The 25,760-nt window shown below is 34.7% G+C and overlaps 1 protein-coding gene across 1 annotated transcript; it reads right to left on the bottom strand.

The window, feature by feature from the left end:
* Tmc (Transmembrane channel-like) lies at positions 1 to 25,760 on the bottom strand. Its single transcript, XM_076408071.1, has 18 exons — positions 25,620 to 25,760; positions 19,184 to 19,379; positions 17,098 to 17,169; positions 15,945 to 16,119; positions 15,639 to 15,888; positions 14,307 to 14,495; positions 12,657 to 12,937; positions 12,404 to 12,595; positions 9,912 to 10,160; positions 9,787 to 9,856; positions 8,382 to 9,412; positions 7,145 to 7,248; positions 5,580 to 5,730; positions 5,343 to 5,522; positions 5,167 to 5,287; positions 2,274 to 2,502; positions 1,143 to 1,364; positions 1 to 1,089 (listed from the first exon to the last, which is right to left on the bottom strand). The coding sequence occupies exons 1-18, from the start codon at positions 25,758 to 25,760 to the stop codon at positions 137 to 139; spliced, it is 4,806 nt and encodes a 1,601-aa protein (XP_076264186.1). The 3' UTR covers positions 1 to 136.

Raw genomic sequence — 25,760 nt, 5'->3', positions numbered from 1 at the left:
ATCATAATTTTCAAATACTGCCTCATTTTTTCTATAACTACTTAGCGATTTTATGACATCTTGATCTTAACATCATATACATATATATGATGTTACTAGTTGCTTCATTCTATGCATGATATTAATATATATTTATTTAGTCATCACAAAAACTACTGGATTCTGTTTGAGAATCTGTTTTAAGCATCAAAATGCTCTTAACGTTTTCTTCCTCGGTACTTTCTTCATTGTCACCAAATTCTGCCTCCGTTTCTTCTTCGACGCTTTCCTTACCAGCGTTGTTGTCTTCAGCTTGTTCGCTTGGACAATTATCCTCATCTATTAAACCAAAGGGCGAGTTGAGGATAGTGTCCACGCTACTGTCATCTTTGTTCTCAGTTTCGTCTGATGTTGATTTATCGGATGATGTAGCTTCTTCTTGTTTAAATTGACTGTTATCTGGGAGCTGATTCTCGGAGAGGCTTAAAATGAAGTTCTTTTCGGCTTCAGATTTCTTTAGGTCATCGCTGAAGTGTATGATGACGTCCTCATCAATAGCCGTCGATTTTTTTAGAAGATATTTGATTTTTGGTGCAGTTTTCTTGCACGCTTCATCTTCTAAATCGTTCTCTTTGAAAACGAATTTTCGTTTTAATGTCGGTTGTTCCACCAAACTTGGCTTTTCGCAAGAATCCTCCTTTTCGAGTATATTTTCATTACTTTGTGTCTTGCTAATTGTTATGACTGGTATATTCTCTGACCATGTGGATGCAGTTGAATCTCGACGGTCTTGAGCCTCCTCCTCAATGTTCTCGACTATTTTTATTTTCTTCGATGATGTTCGATGATTTCCGTCGTTTTTCGAGTGTTTCGATGACGATTTCGTCGGTTTGTGTGTTTTAATTATTTCAGGTTTAGAGTCTTTAGTTTCTAAATCCGGTAATGGAGTACGCTCCTTGTCGTCAAGGAGTCCAGACCTTTTTGCTTGTAATAGTCTCTTCAGAAAATCGTTCGTTTCTGCTTTGGGCTTCACTGGAGCACGAGGTGGTTCCTTTAAAGGACTCTCATGTACCGAAACCTTCTTCTTCTTCCCTTCATGTTTCTTCTCGTCTAAAAAACAACTTTTCAATATTTCCAATCTCGTTATGGAGATGTATATTTACCTTTTGGTTCGTGTTTCCGCAGTGGCCAAGCTTTACTGACCATTTGTTGAATCGACTGAAGTTCCACGCTTCCACCTCGGCCATCTTTTTTGTTACGATGATCTTCCTTGTTTACATCGTAAGGTAGCGAGTCATGTTGATCAGCATCGGTACCATCTTGCTCATCCTCCTCGGAAGTTGATGGTTTTCTTAAAGCTTTCTTGATAAGTTTAGAAAAGAAAACTGCAAAATAGTTAATGATTTTAAAATAAAAAAAATCTAAATAACAATCTGCATTGACGTGCTATTAGTAGGCTGTTCAGTAAGTTCTGTCGTTATTTTGGATCATTCTGTAAATCAAGCCAATTTTCAACATTCAACATTCAGTTAATAAAAGAATAATAATGGATAATAATAGTTTATTGTTTTACTAACTTGGAAATAATTCAAAAAAAGCAAATCTAGAGACCCAATATTGTTTTAAACTTCCTTATAAAACATATTATGGTATTAACAATATTACTGGCGTTTATATATTTAATATATTTAAACTTACTTTTATTTTTTCTTGGTTCATTTCTAGACAAGAACACGAATGAATGGAACGAAATGGAAATCGGTTTAATCTGTACAAAAATTACACACTTTTAAATAAAAGTACAAAAGGTCCTTTTCTGTGATGAATAAAAATAGTGTTATCTGGTATTTAACTATAATGGTATTTTCTTGCACTTTCGTACTGTAAAGGGTAGATAACCTTGTAAATATAATTCTACTTAAAGGTTTCAAATTTTTCTTCGAAGGGAACTTATTTATAAAGGGGGCAACTGGTCAGAAATCATTTCGATTATCATTTCAGGTAAAGCATTTAAAAATTAACGCGATAAGTTGAAGAGATTCAGGAACTATTTTACCTAAACTAAAATGTTTTGGGTTGTGAATGCATTTTAAGGGAGAATGTGATAAAGATGACAAATAGGACAATAGAAGGGAAAAATAAATGAAGTCCTAAAAATTGTTGGAATTAATTCGTAGCGTTTCTCAGCAAATTTTTGATGGAAAATAAGAGAAATTTCTCCATGAAAATTTCAAGGATCAGTCGAATCAATGAAATAATTTTTACTTGTAGATGAACTTTACCTTTACTTTTACTTTCTATTTTTTCCTCTTCATCTTCGTCCTTTTGACTGACAGCAAACTCATCAGATTCCTGACGTGGTGTTTCGTCACAACTTCTCGTATTTGGCAGGTTTCCGATTAGTTTCTTCCAACGGGAGAACGGTGTTTGGTCATTGGATTCTCCAGAACCACAACGTCTTCGTCGGTCCACCATTTGGAACATTTTTCTTCTTTCTTCCGTACGTTCACGACGTAGTTGGATCTACAAGAGAGCTCTTGCGATATTTAGTTCTTACTGTTACATATTGGATGAGTGAAAGAGTAATCCACGTATCTAGAAATTCAGTTTGATATTTTGGCGTTGTTTGATGAAACGATGGAAAAAGAGCCTGGAAAATAAGTCATGTCTACAAGATAGTAAGGTTTGTTTCAACAATCAAGTAAGATAACATCTTCTCGGAAATTAATCGTTCAAGACCTTTTGAATTATTCGCATTGATATTACCACGACATCAGTTATGGAAACACATTTGCTATGAATTAATGATGTAATGAACTTGGAATAATAAGTCAATGAGTACCAGGTCAAGAAAATAAAACGATGTGTTTTTTTTTTAAATATTTTAAAGTCTCCTTTTTACCAACGAATGTGTATCTGGACTGGACCTACAGTTTAACGTGGATTCCAAACCACGGTCCTCGGCAGTAAGTATACCGACTAGCCAGTAACCCACTTAGAGGCCATCCCAGAAGACATCTGGTCTTACCTAGCCTGGTTACTGGCGTCACTGTGATGGTTATTCCTTGTCGGATTTTCCACTGTTGTCATAAAGGCATTTACAATTACAATCACAAACATCCATGCCCCAGTAAGATTCGAACCCGCGACTATCGCAACAGTAGAGGACCGTCCTGTCGCCTTAACCACTACGCCAACGAAGCCGGAAAACGATGTGTTTATAATTAGTTAATAGATTGTTTATAATTTAAAATTGACATATAAATTAAATAAAATGTTACTTGTTGTAAAGTTTCTATTCATTTTGGTAATACCAGAAAGTATGTACTAAACCAATTGCCTGAAAAAGTACCTAAAACGAGTACCTGAAATATAAGCAATGGTGGTTTTGCAAATTGCTTGTTGCTTTTACTTTGTGTCCAAACTATTAATTCATGTATATATTGAGTCGAAATTGATGATACGAGAGAAACAAAACACTCAATTTACTCAAATGAAGAAAGAAAAAGGGAAACTGTATAGGAACATTTAATATCCAGTATAGTTTTTGATTCTTATATTTATCTACGAAAAGAAAAAGATTGAGCTACAAAGTTTGGTATCGAACACCAATCTACTTTTAAACTGGTCATGAAACATTAGTCAGAATGTTTAGAATCAATCAACAATCAAACAATCAAGCCTCTTCTGTAATTAAAGAAATTATAGCAGGTACTTTGAAACTCTATACATAACAGGTCAATTGAAAAAGTTCCCGTTCTGACACATAGATGGCGCTATTAGAATTAAATCCATATGTTTTTTAGTTAGCCCGAACCCTCAAAAGATGCACGTATAAATTTAACGGCTGTCGGATTATTAGTTTGTGAATTATAGCATTTTGAGTGAAGCAACTTTTGTTATCGTGAAAAAAATGGATAAAAAGGAATTTCGCGTGTTGATAAAATATTACTTTTTGAGGAGAAAAAATACAATTGAAACAAAAACTTGGCTTGATGCCGAATTTCTGGACAATGACTGTCCAAGAAAAGTGAACCATAAAGGGTTGGTATACTAAGTTTAGACGTGGTGAAATGAACACCGAAGACGGTGAACGCAGTGGACGCCCCAAAAGAGCTTGTTACCGACGAAAACATTACAAAAATCCACAAAATTATTATGAATGACAGTAAATTGAAATTGGATGAAATAGCAGAAACTCTAAAGATATCAACTGAACGTTTACATCATATCATTCATGAATATTTCGGTATGAGAAAGCTCTGTGCAAAGTGGCTGCCGTGCGATCTCACTTTTGACCAAAAATGACGAGTTGATGATTCGGCGCAGTGTTTCAAGATTATCAAGCATAATATACCAGAGTATTTGCATCGATATGTGACAGTGGATGAAACATGGCTTCATCGTTTCACTCCGAAGTCCAATCGACAGTCATCCGAGAGGATTGCACACGATGAACCCGCTCCAAATCGTGGGAAAACGTAAAAGTAGGCTGGCAAGGTTATGGCATCTATATTTTGGGATGTGCATGGAATAATTTCCATTAACCACTTTGAAAAAAGTAGGACCATCAACAGCGACTATTACATATCGTTAATGGACCGTTTGAAGGACGAAATCGCCGAAAAACGGCAGCATTTGAAGAAAAAGAAAATGCAGCTTCACCAAGACAATGCAACGAGTCAAAAGTCAGTGAAAACGATGGCAAAAGTCCATGAATTGGGCTTCGAATTGCTTCCTCATCCGGATCTGGCCACCAGCGACTATTTCCTATTCTCAGATCTAGAAAGAATGATCGCTGGGAAAAAATGTTCGTCGAATGAAGAGTTGATCGCCGAAATTGAGCCCTATTTTGAAGCAAAGGACAAATCGTACTACAAATAGTACGCTACAATCAGTGTATAACTCTTGAAGGGAATTATGTTGAATATAAAAAACCAATTTTGTCAAAAAAATGTGTTTTACTATGGTAGGCCGGAGATTTACAATTGATATGTTACTATAATCTCACTATGGCTAAATTTCCTGAGATAATTGTTAAAAAATATAAACGAGGAGAATTAATAAATGTAATACCAGTATTTCATAATGAGTTCCTAGATACTACTAGGTTAATTTAATTTAAATATTAAAATGGTGGTTTACTTTTTCACGCAACTAATGTTATTAATACTCATCATATTTTACTTTCAAATCGTTGTTGGCTTCTCTTAGAGCTCCGGTTAGTGATACCAAGTAATATATGATCAATACCAGTAAAAGTAATAGCGGAATCACTATGCCTGGGGAAGCTATATAATCCAATGCCCTGGGTTTAAAGATATGTTAGTACCGAATGCTAACTCGAACTAGTCTAATGTTACCTATGCATTGACTGTGGCACGTTTGCTCGTATAGTTTTCGTAAAAATATGAAAAATCCTCTCGTAACCTGAAAACGGACCGCAATGCCAGGAGGGCTCGATCCAAACGATGGCATATCCCACGGGAAGAACACAAAGGAACAGCATCATCAACAACAGAGCATAGTAAAAATTATTTGATCTAAAAAACATTAATATTATTAATTTGCCCATCGCAAAATACTTTAAAATATTTTACCTGGATGCCCTGAAGATTATTTCATGTGGAACGTTGCAGGTTAGTACCGCCCAAGCTCTCAAATACATCATGACATATAATTTGAATACGTTAAGAACCACCAGGCCTGGTGAAAAGAACATTCCCATCCAGACCATACCCTGATTGTTAACTGAAATTTAGAATTTTTTATTAAAATTTATTCAGATTTCAATGTAAGATTAAATTTTTTCCTAATCCTTGAAAAATTATATCGGCTAAGTGGTCACCGCGATTCGCTATGCAACTTTCGGCTCTTTTTAAGGCCTTTTTCATGACATCCTGCCACATCTGAGGCTGAATTTCTTCGATTTCGTGACGAATATTGTCTTTAAGATGTTGAATCGTTTGGGGCTTATTCAAATAAACTTTTGATTTCAAAAAGCCCCATAAGAAAACATCTGGTGCTGTTAAATCTGGAGATCTGGCTGGCCATACTAAATAGCTACTTCACGAATTAGTTTTCGTGGAAAAACGTCATTTAATAATTGAATTGTTCTCTAGTCCTTGCTCTTCCATTTCAGGCACAAGAAAATTTCGAATCTTGTCTTGGTACTGTTCAGCAGCAGTTCTGGAGACTCTGCAACACTATCCCGCACCACATCAACATCCACAGACCAGCTCCAACAGACCTCCGTTGTCTTCCAGAACGAGACCTGTCTGCTGTCGTTACAAACTGTCTAAAAATCGTATGTAGACAATTAATTGTGGTTTTGTGAGGCACTGGTCGATTAGGATATTTTTGACGCAATTTCCGCTGAGCGGTAATAATGAAACGATTGTTTTCAATAAATATTGTCACTATTCCTGCTCGTTCTTGTGGCGTATATTTATGCACCATAAAATTTGGAAGTCTACACTACACAGTAGTTAAAGTGAAACTGAGCTAAAAGTCACATAACCAAGATGGCCCGCAATCAAAATGGTAGCAGAGTTATTTAGTTATTTTTTATTGTTTTGATTTTAAACCTAACGTGGGCTTAAAAAAACTAAATTAATAGATGAACGCTGGGGACGTTAAGGATAATGCTTTGAAAATAGTAATAAACTGGAAGAGACACGGTTTCCAAGGTTTTCCAAGTGCTGCCCGACAAGAATGAGCAGGTACTACCCATCTTTAGTTGCCTGTCAGCAATTGCTATATATTAAAACAATGACAACACGCCATTGAGAAACAAAGATGACAATAAGAATTAATCTTAAATATTGTTCTCCAGATTTAGCACCCTGCGATTATTTTCTGTTTTCAAACCTGAAGAAATACCTGAATGGTAAGAGATATGAATCGTATGAAGAGGTCATCACTAAATCAAACACCACTTTTGTGGGTATGTAGAAAACAAGTTATTAGGAAAAACGATAGATTCTTTTTGTCAAAAATATACTATTGATTAAAAAAAGTTAATTATCAAACTACCCTCGTATATAATTAAATTTTAAAAAGACTTCAAGCATATATGTAATAAAATCTTAATAATATTAATGATTCAAATACTATCATCCTATGACTTAAGCTAAATACGAATGTAACCCTCAACAATAATTACCGAGATGCAGAATATTTTCAGCCACTTTAAAGTCGCCATATTGTGGGAACCTCTTCTCAAGATCCCAACACCAGCAGCGATTCATTACTCGAACAAATATTCCCCTAGAAAAAAAAAACAATTGTTATATTTATATTATTTCCTTCTTATTCTTATTTTGTTGTTTATTCATTGTGATTTTAAAGAGAAAGCATATACATGTTGGTACATGGATGAAACATGGTTCCATCATTTCACTCCGAAGTCCAGTCGATGAACCCGCTCCAAAGCGTGGGAAAACGCAACAGTCGGCTTGCAAGGTTATGGCATCTCTATTTTGGGATGCGAATGTAATAATTTCCATTGACTACCTTGGAAAAGGAAGGGCCATCAACAGTGACTATTGCGTAGCGTTATTGGATAGTTTCAAGGACGAAATCGTACAAAATCCATGAATTGTGTTTCAAATTGCTTCCTCATCCACCTTATTCTCCAGATCTGGCCCCCTGCGACTATTTCCTGTTCTCAGATCACAAAAGAATGCTCGCTGGGAAGAAATTTTCGTCGAATGAAGAGGTGATCGATGAAACTGAGGCCTATTTCGAAGCACTGGACAAATCGTACTACAAAAATGGTATCGAAAAGTTGGAGGGTCGCTATAATCAGTGTATCACCCTTGAAAGGAATTATGTTGAATAAAAAAACTAATTTTACCAAAAATTTTGTTTTACTATGGTAGGTCGGTGACTTTTCAATTGACCTGTTATATGGACTGAGACCTTCAGCTATCGACTCTTGCTCAAAAAATTTCATGGATAACACCAGAAGAGGATACAGACTCAAGGGAACCAAACCATTTGATCTTGAGTAGTGAGGTGTAGTGAATTAGTATATAAGTAGTTAAAACAAACATTACACACATTACATTACTAGGGGTGTCGGGCGGCGAGAAAAATATCACTGGTTCGATATATCGATATAAAAAAAACTTTGGAATTAAGTACCAAAATACACTAAACATTTAAAACTAAGTATCAATTTTATATTGGTTTAATTTAAGAAAAATATCGAAAATTATCGTTTTTTTTTGGACATTCTTACCAAATACTAAGGTAGGGCCGATCGGTCCTCTTAGATTTATATCTAGATTTAAGTTATTATAAAGGTAAATTGAAGGTCAGTCGGTAACGATTAGTAACAATGTATTAAAAACGTTAAAATACATTTAAAAAGTATAACATTGCAATATAGAATTTACCTAACGAAATCCATAGCCAATGTTGACATGCCTGTCATAATCAGATCCATCACGGTCAACTTAATCAATTCCTGCCCGAACATCGTCTCCCAACACAGACTCCTCAGTTTGGCGCTCATCGAGTAATTCAACGCCTTCTTGTTCTCTAAATCGACCAAATTCGTCGATAGCGTCGTGGTAGGCTCGTTCTCCTTCGCCTTGATGTCTACCAAGTTTTTACAATGAATTTGACAATAATAGCTGTCGGTCTCGTTAAGAAATTCCTCAATTTTATCGGTCTCGGCGGTGGTCGACGACGGAACCGTCCCGTAAAACGTCTCCAGCGTGGTACTGACTTCTTCGAACACGGTGGTGAGTTGATTGTCGAATCTCTCGTCTTCGTCAGGCCACGTATTGTTGAATATTGGTAACAGAGTGGTTTTAAAATATTCGTAATCTGTATAGTTAAACGTGTTGTTGATAAAGGTACTATTTTCAACGTAATATGAAGCATTGGTGATATTATAAGAAGAAACATCGAAATCTGTGACATTGACGTACTTGAATGGAGACAGAATATAAAGTAAATAATCCATAAAGAGATATTTCAAATCATCTATCGAAAAATCCATAGTTGTGTTAACTAACGTGCTGTTATAGTCTGTACAGTTAGAACAATTGGAATACATCGAATCTGCATAAATAAACGTGACATTATCTTCATTATATCCATAGGTACTACTGGTAAAATTGTCAGCATCCGTAAAATTCAAATAACTTGAAGCAACGTTTGTCGTAGTGTTATAAATAGTATCGGCAATATCTCTCAATTTTGGAAGAACTAAAACCGATAAATTCTCCGCTACACTGGATACCATGTCCAAAGAAACTAGTGGATTTGAAGCCGCTATGTTTGTATTGGGGCATAGACAGTGGATGGTCAAATTGTCTACTGTAGAAAGCAAGTCGTTGACAACTGGCACATTGTAAACTATCATGTCGGTTATTTGATTCTTGGTGAGGTTTGTCTTGAATTGCTGTAAGAGAATTGTCTGAAAATTAAATTAAAATCAAGTTAGTTCTGACAAAAGCAGCAAAATTGTTCAGAAATATAGGTTGCAGAAATATTGGTTTTCAGCTAAGTGTTTGTTGTGATAATCCACGTCCAAAATCGTAAAAAATCATCGCACGAAAATGTTCATGACAAAATGTTTTGCCGAGACGAAACTTTCAACTAAATATAAATTAAACAAATAGACTCCGTGCTACAAAATGTTCTGACTACGTATATCGTCAAAAATATCAAACTTTACGATGGAATCGTCAATTCCCAATTCCCGAAATATAAATAGTGACCCTCGCATAACACGAGACAAAAAATACAAAAATCATCATAAATAACTGAAAAATATCTGTGAATACTTACCATATCTGTTATCTTATCAAACAGTGCGAAAATTAATGAGTATAAATTAAGAAGATTCAGTACCATTATTCTGCAAAGAAATTGTTTCTTAACGCATATCTGAAATAATTACATCGAAAACGTACCTTGCTAATTGGAGCCGCAACTGTTTTCTGGGATGATATTGTTCGAGAAATCCCAACACTTCGAATAGCATTGGAAATAAAATCGTTATCGACGACATAACAACGGTAATTTCGTTTCTTCTCCAAACGGTAGTGTTCGCATCGGATTCTGTCGACCTTTTTACAACTATGATGACGGCAAACGCGGAAAATGATAATAATCCTGCTACCAGCGTATTCACCAAGACACGAAAGCATATAACTTTCCAACTAAAAAAAATATATACGAAAAGGTTACACGAATAATTGTAAATAATTTGACTATGCATTTAAAAATCTTATAAAACTGTAATACAAATAAAATAAAAAATATTTTTAACAAAAAATTTAAATCGACTTAGACTTGGATTTTTAGCAAGAAAAGAATGTACTGTATAAGGAAAAATAGGAATAAAGAAAAAATGATTGAAAATAAGGAACGCTTCAGACCCCGGGCCCGCTACCTAGTCTAGGTGATTTGACAACTGTTCTAAGCAAACTAGAAAAAAAAAACGTTGTTTTCCCCATCGGGAATCGAACTCGTGACCTCCGCGTAAGAGCTGAACGTTCTAACCATTACAACATAAAAGCACTTGCCTGCAATATTTCTACGATTTCTCATATGATATGGTTGGTACTTAAAAAGCAAATTGAGTAGCTTTTACACTGAACTACTTCCGATTTTCATGACATCAGTTCAGCAATAATATATACACAAATATTTGATAATTTTAGATAAAAAATTTGAAAACTGTACATGCCTTTTGAATTTGAGGGTTTCCCTCAATTTCCCCCTTTCCACCAACAGATCCCGATTAGGTTCCAATGGCACCACCTCGGAAGTGCACTCTTTCGAATAAAAGAGAATTTTGAAAATCGGTCCATAATTGACGGAGAAATCGGCGAACATACATTAAAAAATACACACAGTCGAACATAGAACCTTCTTTTTTGAAGTCGGTTAATGATCAATAATAATTAAAAATAACATCTATTGTGAAACTGAGTTGACGGCCTAACATAAAAATAATGAATTCAACTTTATTTATTAACATAATCTTCTTGATTATAACAATTATACCAACGAAAACAAAAATGTAGACCAAGAATATTTCTAATAAACATTCTTTAAAATTATATACCATCCCTGAAATTTTCTTGGACTTCTCACTAGTTTTTGACCGGGATGAATGGCATTTGGAATTAATTCATAAGATGAGAAAATTATTATCGTAGAACTATTGTCACATGCTGGACTACGTTGTAATCTCAATAATCTCAAATTGTCTTGTCGCTTGTTGTTTAATTGTTGGATTTTGCACTCTTGCCTAGGAATTATTAAACAATCACAAATATAAATTCACGACCATGCCCTAGCAGGATTCGAACCCTTGACTATTGCAACAGTAGGTGGACTGCCCTGTCGCTTCTACCACTGCACTAACCAAGCCGGCTTGTGAAATATATATTGATGTATAAATTAAGGTTGCACTAAGCATCTCTATTGTAAGATGTAATAAAATTATTAGTGTTGGGAACTATCGACTGAAATCGACTATCGACTGTTTAGTAATTGACTACTTTTTACTATCGACTGTTTCAGTCACTATTTTTGGTCCGATTGATTTTGTTACTATTATCGTCTGTTAGTATTATTATGTACTTTTAGTTATTATTTTTGGTTCTACTAGTTTCATTCGACTGATTTTTAACGTTCTGGCTCTGTCGCCCTAGCCGCGACCATGGCATAAATGTTTATTTATGCTTACATAGATTTATATGTAATATATATAGTTTTATGATTTTTTTGGTAGTTTGCTTGTAAATAATAATATATTGTATACTAATATAGTAGCATTTTGAACGATATTTTTCAAGATTGTTAATGTATTAGGGTAAAAAGACTGTTTTTATGGCAATAATAGGTAATATTTCGATTACTCTCTCTATTTTTGTTAAAAAATATTTCCGTTCAATAATAAATAAAGCATTTACTTTATTTAAAAAGCTCTAGTAGTTATTCTGCGATCATTTTTAATTTTGTCATGAATTAGTTTTTTTAGTTTTGTCATCTTTAGTGTTCAGGTTTTGTTTAAATTCTATTGTTTTGTCTACATTTATTATAGTATATTATTTGAAAATAGCAATTAACATATTAAAATAGGGTAAAACCACGATTTTAACTGCTCCAAGCAATTATCTCCGTCCTTTCCTCTCTCACAATTTACACAGCAAAGAATTCGTACACCTTCGTCTGACATCACGATCTGAACATAACAGTCGAAACGTGCATTTGATTGAAAATGGTAATTACTATTTCGAGTCGCTTGTTTTTTGACAATGGACTGTTTCGACTGTTTTGCGACTATCGACTATTTTCAGTCGATAGTCCCCAACGGTAAAAATTATATATATATATATATATATATATATATATATATATATATATATATATATATATATATATATATTACTTTCTAGATTCTCGTTTCTTTTCTGTTTCCTCGAGCAGTGCTTCCTTGAACCCAGTGATAATCGAAGCAACTCTGTTATGAGCAGTCTCCGCATTCCCGATCATATAATCCCATGCAGTGAATAACTTCCAGGAAAATATGCATTCGTCATCTTTTTCTGACAGTTTTGACATCCTCGAGTTCTCCGCCATTCTAAAACGTAATTAGTGAGGTTCTCAAAGCCCAGTGGTGATACGATTTTTGTTATACTCACTTTCTCAAAGTTGCAAAAAAACTGTATGCGTAGACCACCAGACCAGTCACGAAGTAGGCAAACGGAAGTCTGTAACCGTGACTCTGATTGTTCTTCTTATCGATGCTGTTCAGTGCTGCGGAGTCGTTGTAATCCCTGTTCGTATACCAACCGTAGAACAATGGAGAATATTTAAAAACGCCTTCGAAATCCCACAAGGTAAGGAAGTTGGTGGAGTTGTATTTTTCTTCGGGAAGCACGAATTTCCGTTCTTTGACTGCCTCAGGGTCAGCTGTAATGATCTGAATACTGTTCTAGTTAAACATATTGTCACAGTTTTATATTTACTAACAAAATTTTTACTTGATTTTGGGGTATTTACTAGGTGTTTGAAGTAATTCGTAGTATATCTTTAATTAAAAAAAAACAAATCAATTTTATTAATTAATTTTCAGTACTCAGTCATGTATCATTGAGTGATGTGTGTGTCATTGAAAGTATAATAAAAATAACAATATTTTAGTACTATAGAGTTCACAGTATTTTAGATAATGTTAATGCAAATAGTTTGGCTGAGTGCAATTTACTTTAAGCCAGGAAAAGCTAAACGCCTTAACTCTTTTATACAGACTCATAGACTTGCAAAAAAGTAATGCATAACTTTCATCAATGAGTTAATTGTCATCATCAGTCATATTGTTATTAGATAATTTAATAGGGATATTATTCGTATTGTTTTTAAACTGTTAACGCAATAAGGCCTATCATACAGTTTAGTTTTTAGGACATACCTTAGTCCATCCCATAAGTAGTAGAAGAAAAATAATCTAGGATCTCATACAATGATCTTCTAGTTCAAAATCAAAGGAATAACGGAGAAGTGACAATTTATATAACAATGACAATTTTATTAACAAAAAAATGTAATTAATATGACTGTAAATCTATTTTAGGTTATCTAATGGTAGAGGTCAGTAGCGGTGGCAAGTGAGTAAATTTAACTGACATAATAACTGATAATCTCAAAAGTCTTTAAAAAACACTAAACTTCATTCAAGAAACCAATGAATATCAACAATTCGCATTGTTGTGGTAAATTGGTCTTGGTTTATAACCTAGTATGGAAATACTTTCCCTCTTGGTCATTGTAGTCATTGGCTGGTCTTAAATTATCAAACACCTCTCAATATGCCCGAATTTCTATTTACAAGGAAGCGAATTTACTTGCAAGATGCTACGAACTAATTCCAACCCCAATTTTTTTCAGAATACAGCCATGTGAAATGAGTTTTGGATTCAGAATATCCAAAAGTATAGATATTGACAAACAGTATCTAGATTTTTTCTTGCAGATATGTGTTATTCACACAGACATTAACGTCGTCAGCTTTTATTAGAAAACTAGAACCATCACCACACAGGGCTTGAAGATCTGAGTTCAGGGCATCAAATAACGTTAACAATCGTTCTCGTCTGCTCGAATCCAAAAGTTGAACCGATTCTGTAAATTTTAAGCATTTAAACTGTTTTAATTAACTTTTAGTTTTGTAGGTTATATTGTTTAAAAAATTAAAAACAACATTAAACATTATGAAATAATCACATAGATCTCGTACATTTTTATACACCAACAACGTCGAGTTAAATTTAATTCCACATTATATATTTTACCTCTGGTATCGTAACGAAGGAAATGATGACGACGGCGATAACAATGTTAACCCAGAATAACCAACGCAGAAAAATGAAATACGATGCCACCACTGAACCGAAGTGAGATTCGATCTCTTTAATTTTTAATTCCCACGGTATGAACCACATGGATATGTTCGTTAGTTCTCTTTTCCATTTTTGCCATTTCTGAAAAAGAAAACAAAATTATATTGGGTTATTTCTTTGTGTCATCTGTAAGGGTTTGAGTAGATATACCTAAAACCGAAAATTTAATGCTAACTAAACTTGAACTAGTCTAAAATTTGAATACTGTTTAAAAGGCCTTACAAATTAAAAGATCATATTAGGCCTGTAAATTAATTTTAAAGGTTTAACAGGTAAATCTGTAAAGGTTTAGGTAGGTAGAGTAGAAAAAGTTAATGTCAACTAAACTTAATATTGTGTTTATTTTGGTACATGTTTGCTATATTTATATCTGCTTTTCTTATTAATATAGTTAAGAGTCCTGTGATTATTTAAATTAGTTTAATAAGGAACTGGCCTGAAACCCCATATATCGGAATAGTTTTGTATGCTAAAGCAAGAAGGAAAGGAACAAAAAACAAACCCAGAGAAGGCTATGGACCATTAACAATGAAAAGATATCGATTACATAATAAAAGAATGTGCTGTTCAATAAAAGAATATGCTCAAAGGATTAAAATACATGCATATATAGTTATATCGTGCGACACAATACCTTCTGGTTACGAAGACTGAGAGTGACTTGTCTAGAAAATAGGATTACGTTCAAAATGCGTCACTTATTTCTATAAAATAAAATAGTTTTAAATAAAATTAAAATGTCCTAAACACTTTAATCATAACTGACGCAGTTGGTAAGATTCTAAAAACATCGCAAGGCTCTCTTTCCTTCTGTTTCAAATTCAATCAATCAACAGAAAACAGAAGACAGAACAGAACAGAACAGAATAGAGGACAGATTGACGTTGGATTGGTCATCGTTCCACAGTTACTCGAATTATTCCTTGGTATAGTTAAGGGGAGTTGAGACAAAAATCTAGCCATAAACTATTACAATTAGAAAAGATCCACACTTTGAAAAACATCTGTAACCCGGGAATTACTGTCGACTACAGCCATCAAAGGCTCAAGCTCAGATAGCTGTTTAGAAGATCATTAAAGGCAAATTCTAGAATGTCCAAATAGGCCCATGTACATCCCTTTGGTCGTTCCTTTAAGAGGTAGGTGTTATATAGTTACTGATAAACATTAAGATGAAAGAGACAGTGTGTTTTTGTAAGACCGAATGGTGCCATGAGTGAGTACCTTAATTAAAACTATGTTATATCTCGCTAACATGTCCTTGGTTGAATGACTTTGAGCTAATCTTTCCTGAAGCTGTCCTTCGTGTTTTTTGATATACGCTTTTGCCTGTAGAACCAACTTTAACTTCTTCCTCATGTTCCATGGCTGCATCTTCACGTTGCTCAACACTTCCTTATGCAGTTTAATGTTTTCAAAGATTTCATCTTGCGTGACTTCATTAATTTGGTTCTCGTCGACGGTAATAGCGGTGCTGTAATATGAGTGCATCAAAAATAGTATTTCAACTACGATTGATTGTTGTTTTACTCTCCGGAACTGGTAGTGAATACTGATGATCGTCTTCTCTCGGGCAGTGGGGTCTCTGGAGTAAACGGTGAACTAGCTCGTCGGTTTCTCTTCATGGAACGTTTAGTGGATGCTCTGCGTTGGATGATGGCGTTTACGCTAACTGAGTAGTCTTCATCATCTGAATCGACAGGTTCTAGAAAAATATGATTATTTATTATAGCAATCTAGTAAATTAACACTAATAAACAATAGCACTAAAAAGCAATACCACTAATAATAATACTGTAACACTAATATTAATATGACACTAATAATAATACAATAAACACCAAATAATACAATAAAATAACATTTCTACTGAATAAAGTCCCGAATGTATAGCGGATAAAGGACTGGTCCCACAGTACACTTCCCTGTGAACACCCACCTGTTTGTATTTTTAGAGTTAGAATATGCATCTTAGAATAGGCATCTTCTTGTTTGACTCTAAGTATCGGTTAGTTATATATGACTTTATAATATTAATCTTATGCGTTAACCCCTCATTCCAAAGTTCATCGAAAAGCTCTATAAAAAAAGCAAAACAAAAACCTAGTTTCTAACAAGTTATCCACGGAATATCAAGAATATTTGTTTTATTTTTAACACTATATACCTAAACATGAAGAAGCTCCGTGAAATGTATTCCAAAGAATATATACATACATATTATCCAACAAAACATATAGACACAAACATACAGAGTGTGCAAAAAGAGTGCAGAAAAGCCCCACAGGGAGTTGAAAATATCGCATTAACCTATTATTGTATTATTTATTATTTTCATAGAATATGTATAATATGTTTAAACTAATCTCACAAAATTTTAAGTTGATTAAAGAACAATTCTAACAGAGAGCCTCTTCTAAGTTGCGCCTATCACACCATGAATGACTATAAACTCCACAGACAAATATCCATAGCACGATTTAAGTCAAAATGGTCATCATTTATGGTTTATTTGTCATTAAAATACGATTACTATCTATTACCAAGTAACCTTTCATCAGCTATCAAGCCTATTTATCAAGAATTTAACAAAGAAGAGTTTTTAGGACGGTCATTTGGTTGAATACGTTGTTGTTTAAGTTGAATAATAATGAACATTGAACAAGTTAATTTTGAAAATTACCTTGCTGGTTGAAAAATAATCGAGCTTGTTGTATTTGTCGCTGCTGACGGGCCTTCAACCAAGGAATTTTAGCTTTGTTGATTTTTTATACACGGTATGGATTTTAAGCTTGGCCAAAAGAGCTGTGAGTGTGTCGACAAAGAGAATGGCCGTCTGTTTATAGCGGAAAAAAGCTGATGCTGGTTCCCGAGAGGCAAGAATTCATCACAAGCAAGAGCAAAAGGATGCTCTGTTCTTGCTGTCTGCTCTGGATATTGCCACTACAGTAGGTTCTATATTTTAAAAAAATGTTATTATCTTATTTCAACATAAAAGATTTTGAAGTCTCGAATTCATTTCAATCGATCAAAATATCATTATCTAGTACTTGAATGAGGAATTTTTCTATCGTAACATACTTTCGAGGCCATAAGTAGTAAAATGTTATGAAGATTTGAATATATTGTTCACAACTACATATATCATCATTAAACATCTATCAATAATATATATATATATATATATATATATATATATATATATATATATATTTTAAAAATTTTATGAACCAGTCACAAAATGAGTGACAACTCTGGACCACTATCCTCGCCCAGCCCACTATCCAGACATAGCAAGTTTTTACCGCGGAATTACTTTCCACTACTGGAATCATATATTTTCGAAAGAAAATGTAAAGTCTCGGATTAATGTGTCTAGAGATCACTTCTATATCTGCTCTATACTGCTGATATCTTAACAACAAAAGAAAAAATAATTGAAGCATTTGTCGACGACACAGTTGTCATGCAAAACATGTATCTAATAAAGATGTTATAATAAAATGTTATATAAAAATGTTAAACTACCAAAAATAACTTTACACCGCTACAATCCTTTAGGCCACCACGTATTCATCTACACCAAGTTCAAAGGTTGGTAACGCTGTACGTGTATTGGCACCATGCGGTTCTCAGCTATAAAAGACCACCACGACGACGTCTCGCTCTCTTTTCTTTTCTCTGCCCCCTTGTAGCAGTACCACTTCCACAGCGCTACCGTACTTCCTGTACATAACCTAATATCCTGTCCATTCTTACGTCGACCACATGTATCATTCAATATCGAAATAAACAAATATATATTTAACCAGTGTTTTCAGTTTTCGTGTGAATTGCTTCCACAAAATAGTAGTCAATGTTCGGACAAACAATCATATTGACAGCAACACATTCCGACCGACCGACCAGACGAACATTCCTACAATTGATGACCCCGACGTAGTCAAAGTGCCTAATAGATAAACCAGCTCAACATAAGCCACTCGACAAATACTTGACAGGTGCATGGAAGGATAGCATGAGGAACGGAACCCATCAACATCACATGGTCGACGTTATCCCACGAGGCTAACGCGATGGACGAAAACCACAGAAGCCTACCATTCATAACATCAACACATGAACACCCTTGCTTCTCGAGACGGGAGACGTAAGGCACCGCACACTTGACACGCTTATAGGTACAGTCAGACAAATCGGAACGCCCCAAGATGAACGACATCCTGCTATAAGTTCGATGGCAGTTGATCCCGTAAAACTCTTCGCTCAGATTGAGATCCCCATATCACAAGCAGTTCCTAGGCGATTCATTGCGTAATTGCGGGTGCACTCCGCGAGGCTTGGGCAGTCGATGGTGGCACGTCTAAACCAAATGATGGTCGGTTACTGAATGATGGAAGTACCCTTCAATAACATCCCAGATACACGTCTCGGGTTGTCAGATAATCGTTATCATTTCATAGTTGGTGCTGCTAACATCCCGCCCATTTTAAACATCTGATTTTATATTTCTGGGTATCTTGTAGACAGTTATTTCACGATGTAATATTTGACATGCCTCAAGGTCGCTACAATAAGAAAATGATCAGAAGAAATGCGAGGACATAATTATTCTTCAAATCATTCGAATGTCACAAAGAAGTGTTTAGTACTCCTATAGCTGGTTCGTGTTTAGTGCTAAATTAGTAACACTATACTGTACTTATTAGTTTTGTTATCCCTCTTTGAATGATGGCTTTGAACAAATATAAACTACACAATCTACTTACCAGACACTATGTCTGAACGTTGATTTTGCTCTTGCTGCATCCTGCTGTTGGTAGATGTCAACGCTTCCTCAGCAAAAGTTACGGATAAACGATCCGCTGAAGCCTCAGGCGACACCGTTTCCTTCTGTAACGACACACACGATGCGATCAGAGCGAAGAAATCAACGGGAATCGTAAGCAGCAACACAGAACCAAACTAAACATTTACACATATAACTTTGATCACGACAGGGCGTAAATTAAGGGTTATAATTTAATCAGCGAGCCAGAGAGTTGTTTGGCACGCATCTTGGGGCCGCGCCTTCCATATTCTTGAAAGTTTCTTTGTTACAGCGAGAAATTGATTGGCGAGAATCCCGAATTTATTATTATTTTATTAAAATGGTTTGTGTGTGTGTTTAGGTTTCGTTCTGTCTGCGATCTAGTTTTGTAAATGGTCGGTCTATTGACCTGTTTTGTCTGGTAGATTTCTTATTTTACCAGGTGAAATCAAATAGTTTTCAAGATGCAGATTAATAATTATTTTTAAGATAGCATTTTTCGCGATCAGTTCGATTGTATATATCTTTTTATGTAACAGATCAATTGAAAAGTCATCGGCTTGACACATAGATGGTGCTACTAGAATTAAATCCATACATTTTTTAGTTATCCCTAACCCCCAAAAGATGCGTGTATAAATTTGACTGCTGTCGGATCATTAGTTTGTAAATTATAGCATTTTGAGTGAAGCAACTTTTGTTGTGAAAAAAATGGATAAAAAATAAATTCGGGTTTTGAAGGGAAAAAATACAGTTGAAGAAAAAACTTGGCTTGATGCCGAGTTTCCGGATACTGACCCAGGAAAATTAACCATCAAGGATTGGTATGCTAAGTTTAGACGTGGTGAAATGAGTACCGAAGACGGTGAACGCAGTGGACGCCCAAAAGAGGTTGTTACAGAAGAAAACATTTAAAAAATCCACAAAATAATTTTGAATGACCGTAAATTGAAATTGAATGAAATAGCAGACTCTCTAAAGATATCAACTGAATGTGTATATCATATCATTCGTTCCATCATTTCACTCCGAAGTCCAATCAACAGTAATTCAAGTGGACTGCACACGATGAACCCGCTCCCAAGGGTGGGAAAACGCAACAGTCGGCTGGCAAGGTTATAGCGTCTGTATTTTGGGATGCGCATGGAATAATTTTGCCTACCTTGGAAAACGAAGGACCATCAACAGCGACTATTATATAGCGTTATTGGATCGTTTGAAAGAAGAAATCGGGGGCGAGAAGAATCGAAGTGGGCTTCGAACTGCTTCTTAATCCACCGTATTCTGCAGATGTGGCCCCCAGCGACTATTTCATGTTCAGAGATCTCAAAAGAACGCTCGCTGGGTATAAATTTTCGTCGAATGAAGAGGTGATCGCCGAAACTGAGGCCTATTTTGAAGCAAAGGACAAATCGTACTACAAAAATGATATCGAAAAGTTGGAAGGTCGCTATAATCAGTGAATAGCCCTTGAAGGGAATAATGTTGAATAAAAAAATTAATTTTGCCAAAAAAATGTGTTTTACTGTGGTAGGCCGGGGACTTTTCAATTGACTTGTTATGTTCACTATATTTCTGCGTCAGTTGTGGATCGATTTTCAATTAGGACCAAGTCAGGATCGGCGGAATCTGGGGAAATCGAGGGAAACCTTCAAATTTACTGAGCTGAGTTATACTGAGCTGTTGTGATTGATGACAGAACTTGTCAACCGTTTGGAGTTAGAGGATATTTAGTTAAATATTATGGGGACGTACAGACACCTAATTATATACTTTCAAGTTATTTAAGTAAACTGATGATGAAAGCAGGAACCGGACCTATACCCGTCAGGGGTTTTTGATGAGTTTTTTGTAAGAGTTTGCTTTTTAAGCACTAGCCATATCATATGGGAATTTAGAGCGTCCAGCTCACAAGCGGAGGTTAGCAGTTCGGTTACCGGTGGAGGAAACGACTTTTCAAAAAGATATGATTCCAGCAATCGACAGTAATTTCGCGGTGGCAATTTGCTCATTTTGTAAATTGATCCCCGAATACCATGCCCGATGAAAATCTTGTGAAACGTCCATGAATATTGCAGGGCAATATTTCTTTTCTTCGAATGCCTTTTTAACAATCTACTCTGTGTATTTGGTCGGGTGTCGAGTAGTGATATCGACATCCAAACTCGAAATGGTTTAATACCTTTAACAGCAGTTTCTCAGATAATTTTGATGTATCAGGTAGCAGTAAAATAGGCCTATAAGAGCAAGTTGTTCTGCCGGTTTGTTAGGTTGAAATTATACAAGACTGTACTAAGAATATAATATACTTTGTAATTAAAAAAGATTACGAAACCAAAAATATATCAAACATTAAAACATTAAAAATAACAAAACTTACTGCGGCATCAATCCTATTAATACAGATGTTTGAGTTCTTCTTCACTGATAATTTTTGTGACAAAATCGACATTTAACTAATTTAATATTCTCGACGTCGCTACACCCAAGGCATGACGCCTTTTCTCTTCTATTGAACTAAAGAACTGAACCAGACAATCCACGGAAAAATTCAATGTGGCTTCGATAATTTCTCTCCGGACTCATAGGTAAGACAAAAAGGGTCATAAATAAGGACAAATTGCAAACGCTGCCTCATTTATGACACGCCCCTATCATAGAGATTATAATTGATACGATGAAGGTATTAGAAATAGGTTGAATTAAATTGAAAATGATGCTCGAATATATTTTATAGGTATCTGGACATATTTACCATTAGCATACAGTTTAATAATTAAAAATATGATCAGTAATATAACTACTGTTATATTTCTGTTTGTTAAAATCAACGATATTCTCTAAACATTTTCAAAAGTACTAAAAGAAACCAAACCTTTGATATTGAGTACCAATTTTGAAAATAAATCAATCAAATATACGGAGGTAATTTTATAGTGAATACAACTTTTAAAAGCACATACTAAAATAAGAAAAATTCATTATTTCATTTTGTTTATTTAAATGTGGTTATGATGGATATTTCACGATGGAACCTATATACCTAATGGTCACTTCAGAAATAGTGTTAATACAACAAAAGTTGATGGAAAAAGGAAAACGTTGGAATAATAATTAATTAGGATTTATTAGTTATAACATTTATCAATAATTCATTGTAGATATATTGCTCTTCATGCTATAAAAAAATCTTTGAACATTGAAAAAGAAATTGACAAATGATGGAATTGTGAACAAATGTTAGATATATTAGAAATTGACAGTTAACTATTCACTTGGATGAATGCGTGTAATTGTTCCGCATATACATGAGCATCAACCCGATGTAGATCTAAATCTAATTTCTCCACTGGAAGTTGCCACTGAAATTGATAACCTCAATCCTACAAAGGCACCTGGTATAGATGACATTTCACCTGGATTATTGAAAGAACTGCCACGAAAAGCAATCATCATGTTGACATATATATTTAATGCCTGTTTAAGGCTGAAGTATGTTCCGGAATGCTTTAAGGTGGCACAAATAATTATGCTCAAAAAACCTGACAAACCTGCAGAAATTACAGGCCAATTTCGCTATTACCTGCAATATCAAAGCTATATGAAAAACTAATATTTAAACGTGTTAAGCATTTGGTAACAATACCTGATTTCCAGTTTGGTTCTCGAAATCACCATTCAACAATAGATCAAGTGCACAGAGTAACTGCGGCTATTGAAAGAGCGTTTGAGGAAAATAAATACTGCCCTACAATATTCCTAGATGTCTTTTGATCGGGTTTGGCATTTGGGATTAATCTCTAAGATGAGCAAATTGTTACCGCGTAACTATTGTTATTTGCTGGAGTCATATTTATTCGGAAGAAATTTTAAAGCATCGCACGAAATGGCGTTCTCGATATTTAAAATAATTTAGGCTCCACAAGAGTTATACAAGGTAGCGTCTTAGTACCTCTCCTGTATCTGCTCTACACTGCTGACATCCCAACAACAAAAAAAAACACTACTTGGAACCTTTGCTGACGACCCAATTATTATGGCAAAAGATATATCTCTGCCTAGGGCAATAGAAAAAGTGCAAGTGGCAGTCAACAAAATCTACAAATGGACGAAAGATTGGAAAATTCAACTTAATAGCTCCAAATCTGTCCACGTTAATTTTGCATTAAGGCGATATAATAAAAACTTAATTATATTACTCAATGGATGCATGCCCGATTCCTCAAGCAGAATCAGCTAAATACCTTGGAATCCATCTTGACGGTAGATTAAATTGGAAATATCAAACATAGTTAGACAAAAAGCAAAACACATTAGAACCCAAAATAAAACAACTATACTGGTTAGCCGGAAGATACTCTCAACTTGATCTAAAATCACAGAGGTTGATCTAAAATACAATTATGAAGCCAATTTGGACCTATGGGGTGCAAATACGGGGTTGCACTAAAAATTCAAAACAACTAGTCATACAATGCTGTCAAAACAAATTTCTTCGATTGTTTACCAATGCCTATCGCTATGTAACCAACGAAGAACTCCACGATGACCTGGAAATCAAATGGATTTGCGAAGTTATCCAAGATTTCGCTTTGAAACACGAAAGAAGATTACTAAATCATACTAACGTGGAAGCAATACAACTGCTGGCTAGCGCGCAAGATGTCAGGAGATTGAAGAGAACAAAACCATACGAACTTATATAAAGTGTATACAGTTAGTGTAAGTAACTATAGCTATAAGTTATTATAATTTAATAATTGAGGAATACATATTAATGTATTTTCTCGCACTCGTCTTGCTGTAAATGTCGTCTTGTAAGTAGTCATAAATTAATTTTAAATTAAGATTGTACTAAGCGTATCTAATAAACATGTTATAAAAAATATACATGAGCATCTGGTTAAAATGTGTGAGGAGAGAAAGAATACCAACTGTTTTGCAGATATGGCAAATGCATTAAGGAGAATGTAGTGATTAAATATAGTTTTATCAAGAAAGATGTATACAGGTAGTAACAGAATAAGCTAAGGAGAACTACCAATCAAAATTACTTTACAACGAAACAATGTACCGAAGGAAACAAGAACTAAGCGTAAAAAGTAAATATCGTCTCTAATAAAAATAAAATATATTACTTGGATATAAAATTGTTAATTACGTGGATTAAACCTCCAGGGGATACCACTGCATAAAATATACGGCTAGAACTCATATATGATATGGAAAAGTGTTCAATGTAAATATAATAAAATACAATCCTAACCTACAAACTATTTGAACTGTATAATGAATAATATTTTTAAATTCGATAATAGTCCTTCGATAATATATGCATTAGATGTACTACAATGTTAAAATAAATTAACAATATTTGCTAACAGTATTGTTGTTTAATTAGTTTATTTATATTAGAATTTTGTTGTATGTTAAAGCCAAAATGATCTCAAACTTAGAGTAAATGTGGGAACATTGTGTCGTGTTAACGTAATCAATTTACATGGCGTGAGTTCACTGTTTTGTCACTTGATTTGAAGGGACGATAGAAGCACAAGTGTTTATTCTTCATAATAATCTTTTCCACGCTTTGGAGCGGGTTCATCGTGTCCAGTCCACTCGGATGTCTGTCGATTGAACTTTGGAGTGAAATGATGGAGCCATGTTTCATCCATTATCACATATCGATGCAAAAATTCGGGTTTATTACGCTTGATGCTCCGAATCATCAACTACTCGTTGTTTTTGGTCAAAAGTGAGCTCGCGCCTCACCCACTTTGCACAGAGCTTTCTCATAACCAAATATTTGTGAATGATTTGATGTACACGTTCAGTTGATATCTTTAGAGTGTCTGCTATTTCATTCAATTTCAATTTACGGTCATTCAAAATCATTTTGTGGATTTTTAAAATGTTTTCTTCTGTAACAACCTCTTTTGGGCGTCCACTGCGTTCACCGTCTTCGGTGCTCATTTCACCACGTCTAAACTTAGCATACCAATCCTTGATGGTTCATTTTTCTCGGGCGGTGTCCGGAAACTCGGTATCAAGCCAAGTTTTTGCTTCAACTGTGTCTCATCCGTTCAAAAATCAATATTTTATCAACAGGCGAAATTCCTTTTTATCCATTTCTTTTTCACAATAACAAAAGTTGCTTCACTCAAAATGCTATAATTCACAAACTAATGATCCGACAGCTGTCAAATTTATACTAGAATCTTTTGGGAGTTAGGGCTAACTAAGAAACATATGGATTTAATTCTAGTAGTAATATATGTGTTAAGCCGGCGACTTTTTAATTTACCTGTTATGATGTAATACATTTTTCTTTAACAAAACTGATCAAAACTAATCACGTTAAACAAAGAGACAACGATTCTAATATTAATATGAATTACCTGGGTCATCCTGAAGTCGGGAGAGAGCATCTTGGGTTTCCCTGATTCCAATCGTAGTATTCCCACCGGGATTTCGTTGAAATGGCGTGTAATAAATTCTGGATTTCTCTCGAGATACTGCTCCTCAATATCAATATCCAT

Source organism: Rhynchophorus ferrugineus, unplaced genomic scaffold (assembly GCF_030347505.1).
Source record: "Rhynchophorus ferrugineus isolate W39M unplaced genomic scaffold, kcgeb_rfMv2 rfM6, whole genome shotgun sequence".
Classification (NCBI taxonomy): Eukaryota; Metazoa; Arthropoda; class Insecta; order Coleoptera; family Curculionidae; genus Rhynchophorus; species Rhynchophorus ferrugineus.
The sequence above is the reverse complement of the archived record's forward strand: the minus strand, read 5'-3'. Positions and strand labels throughout refer to the sequence as shown.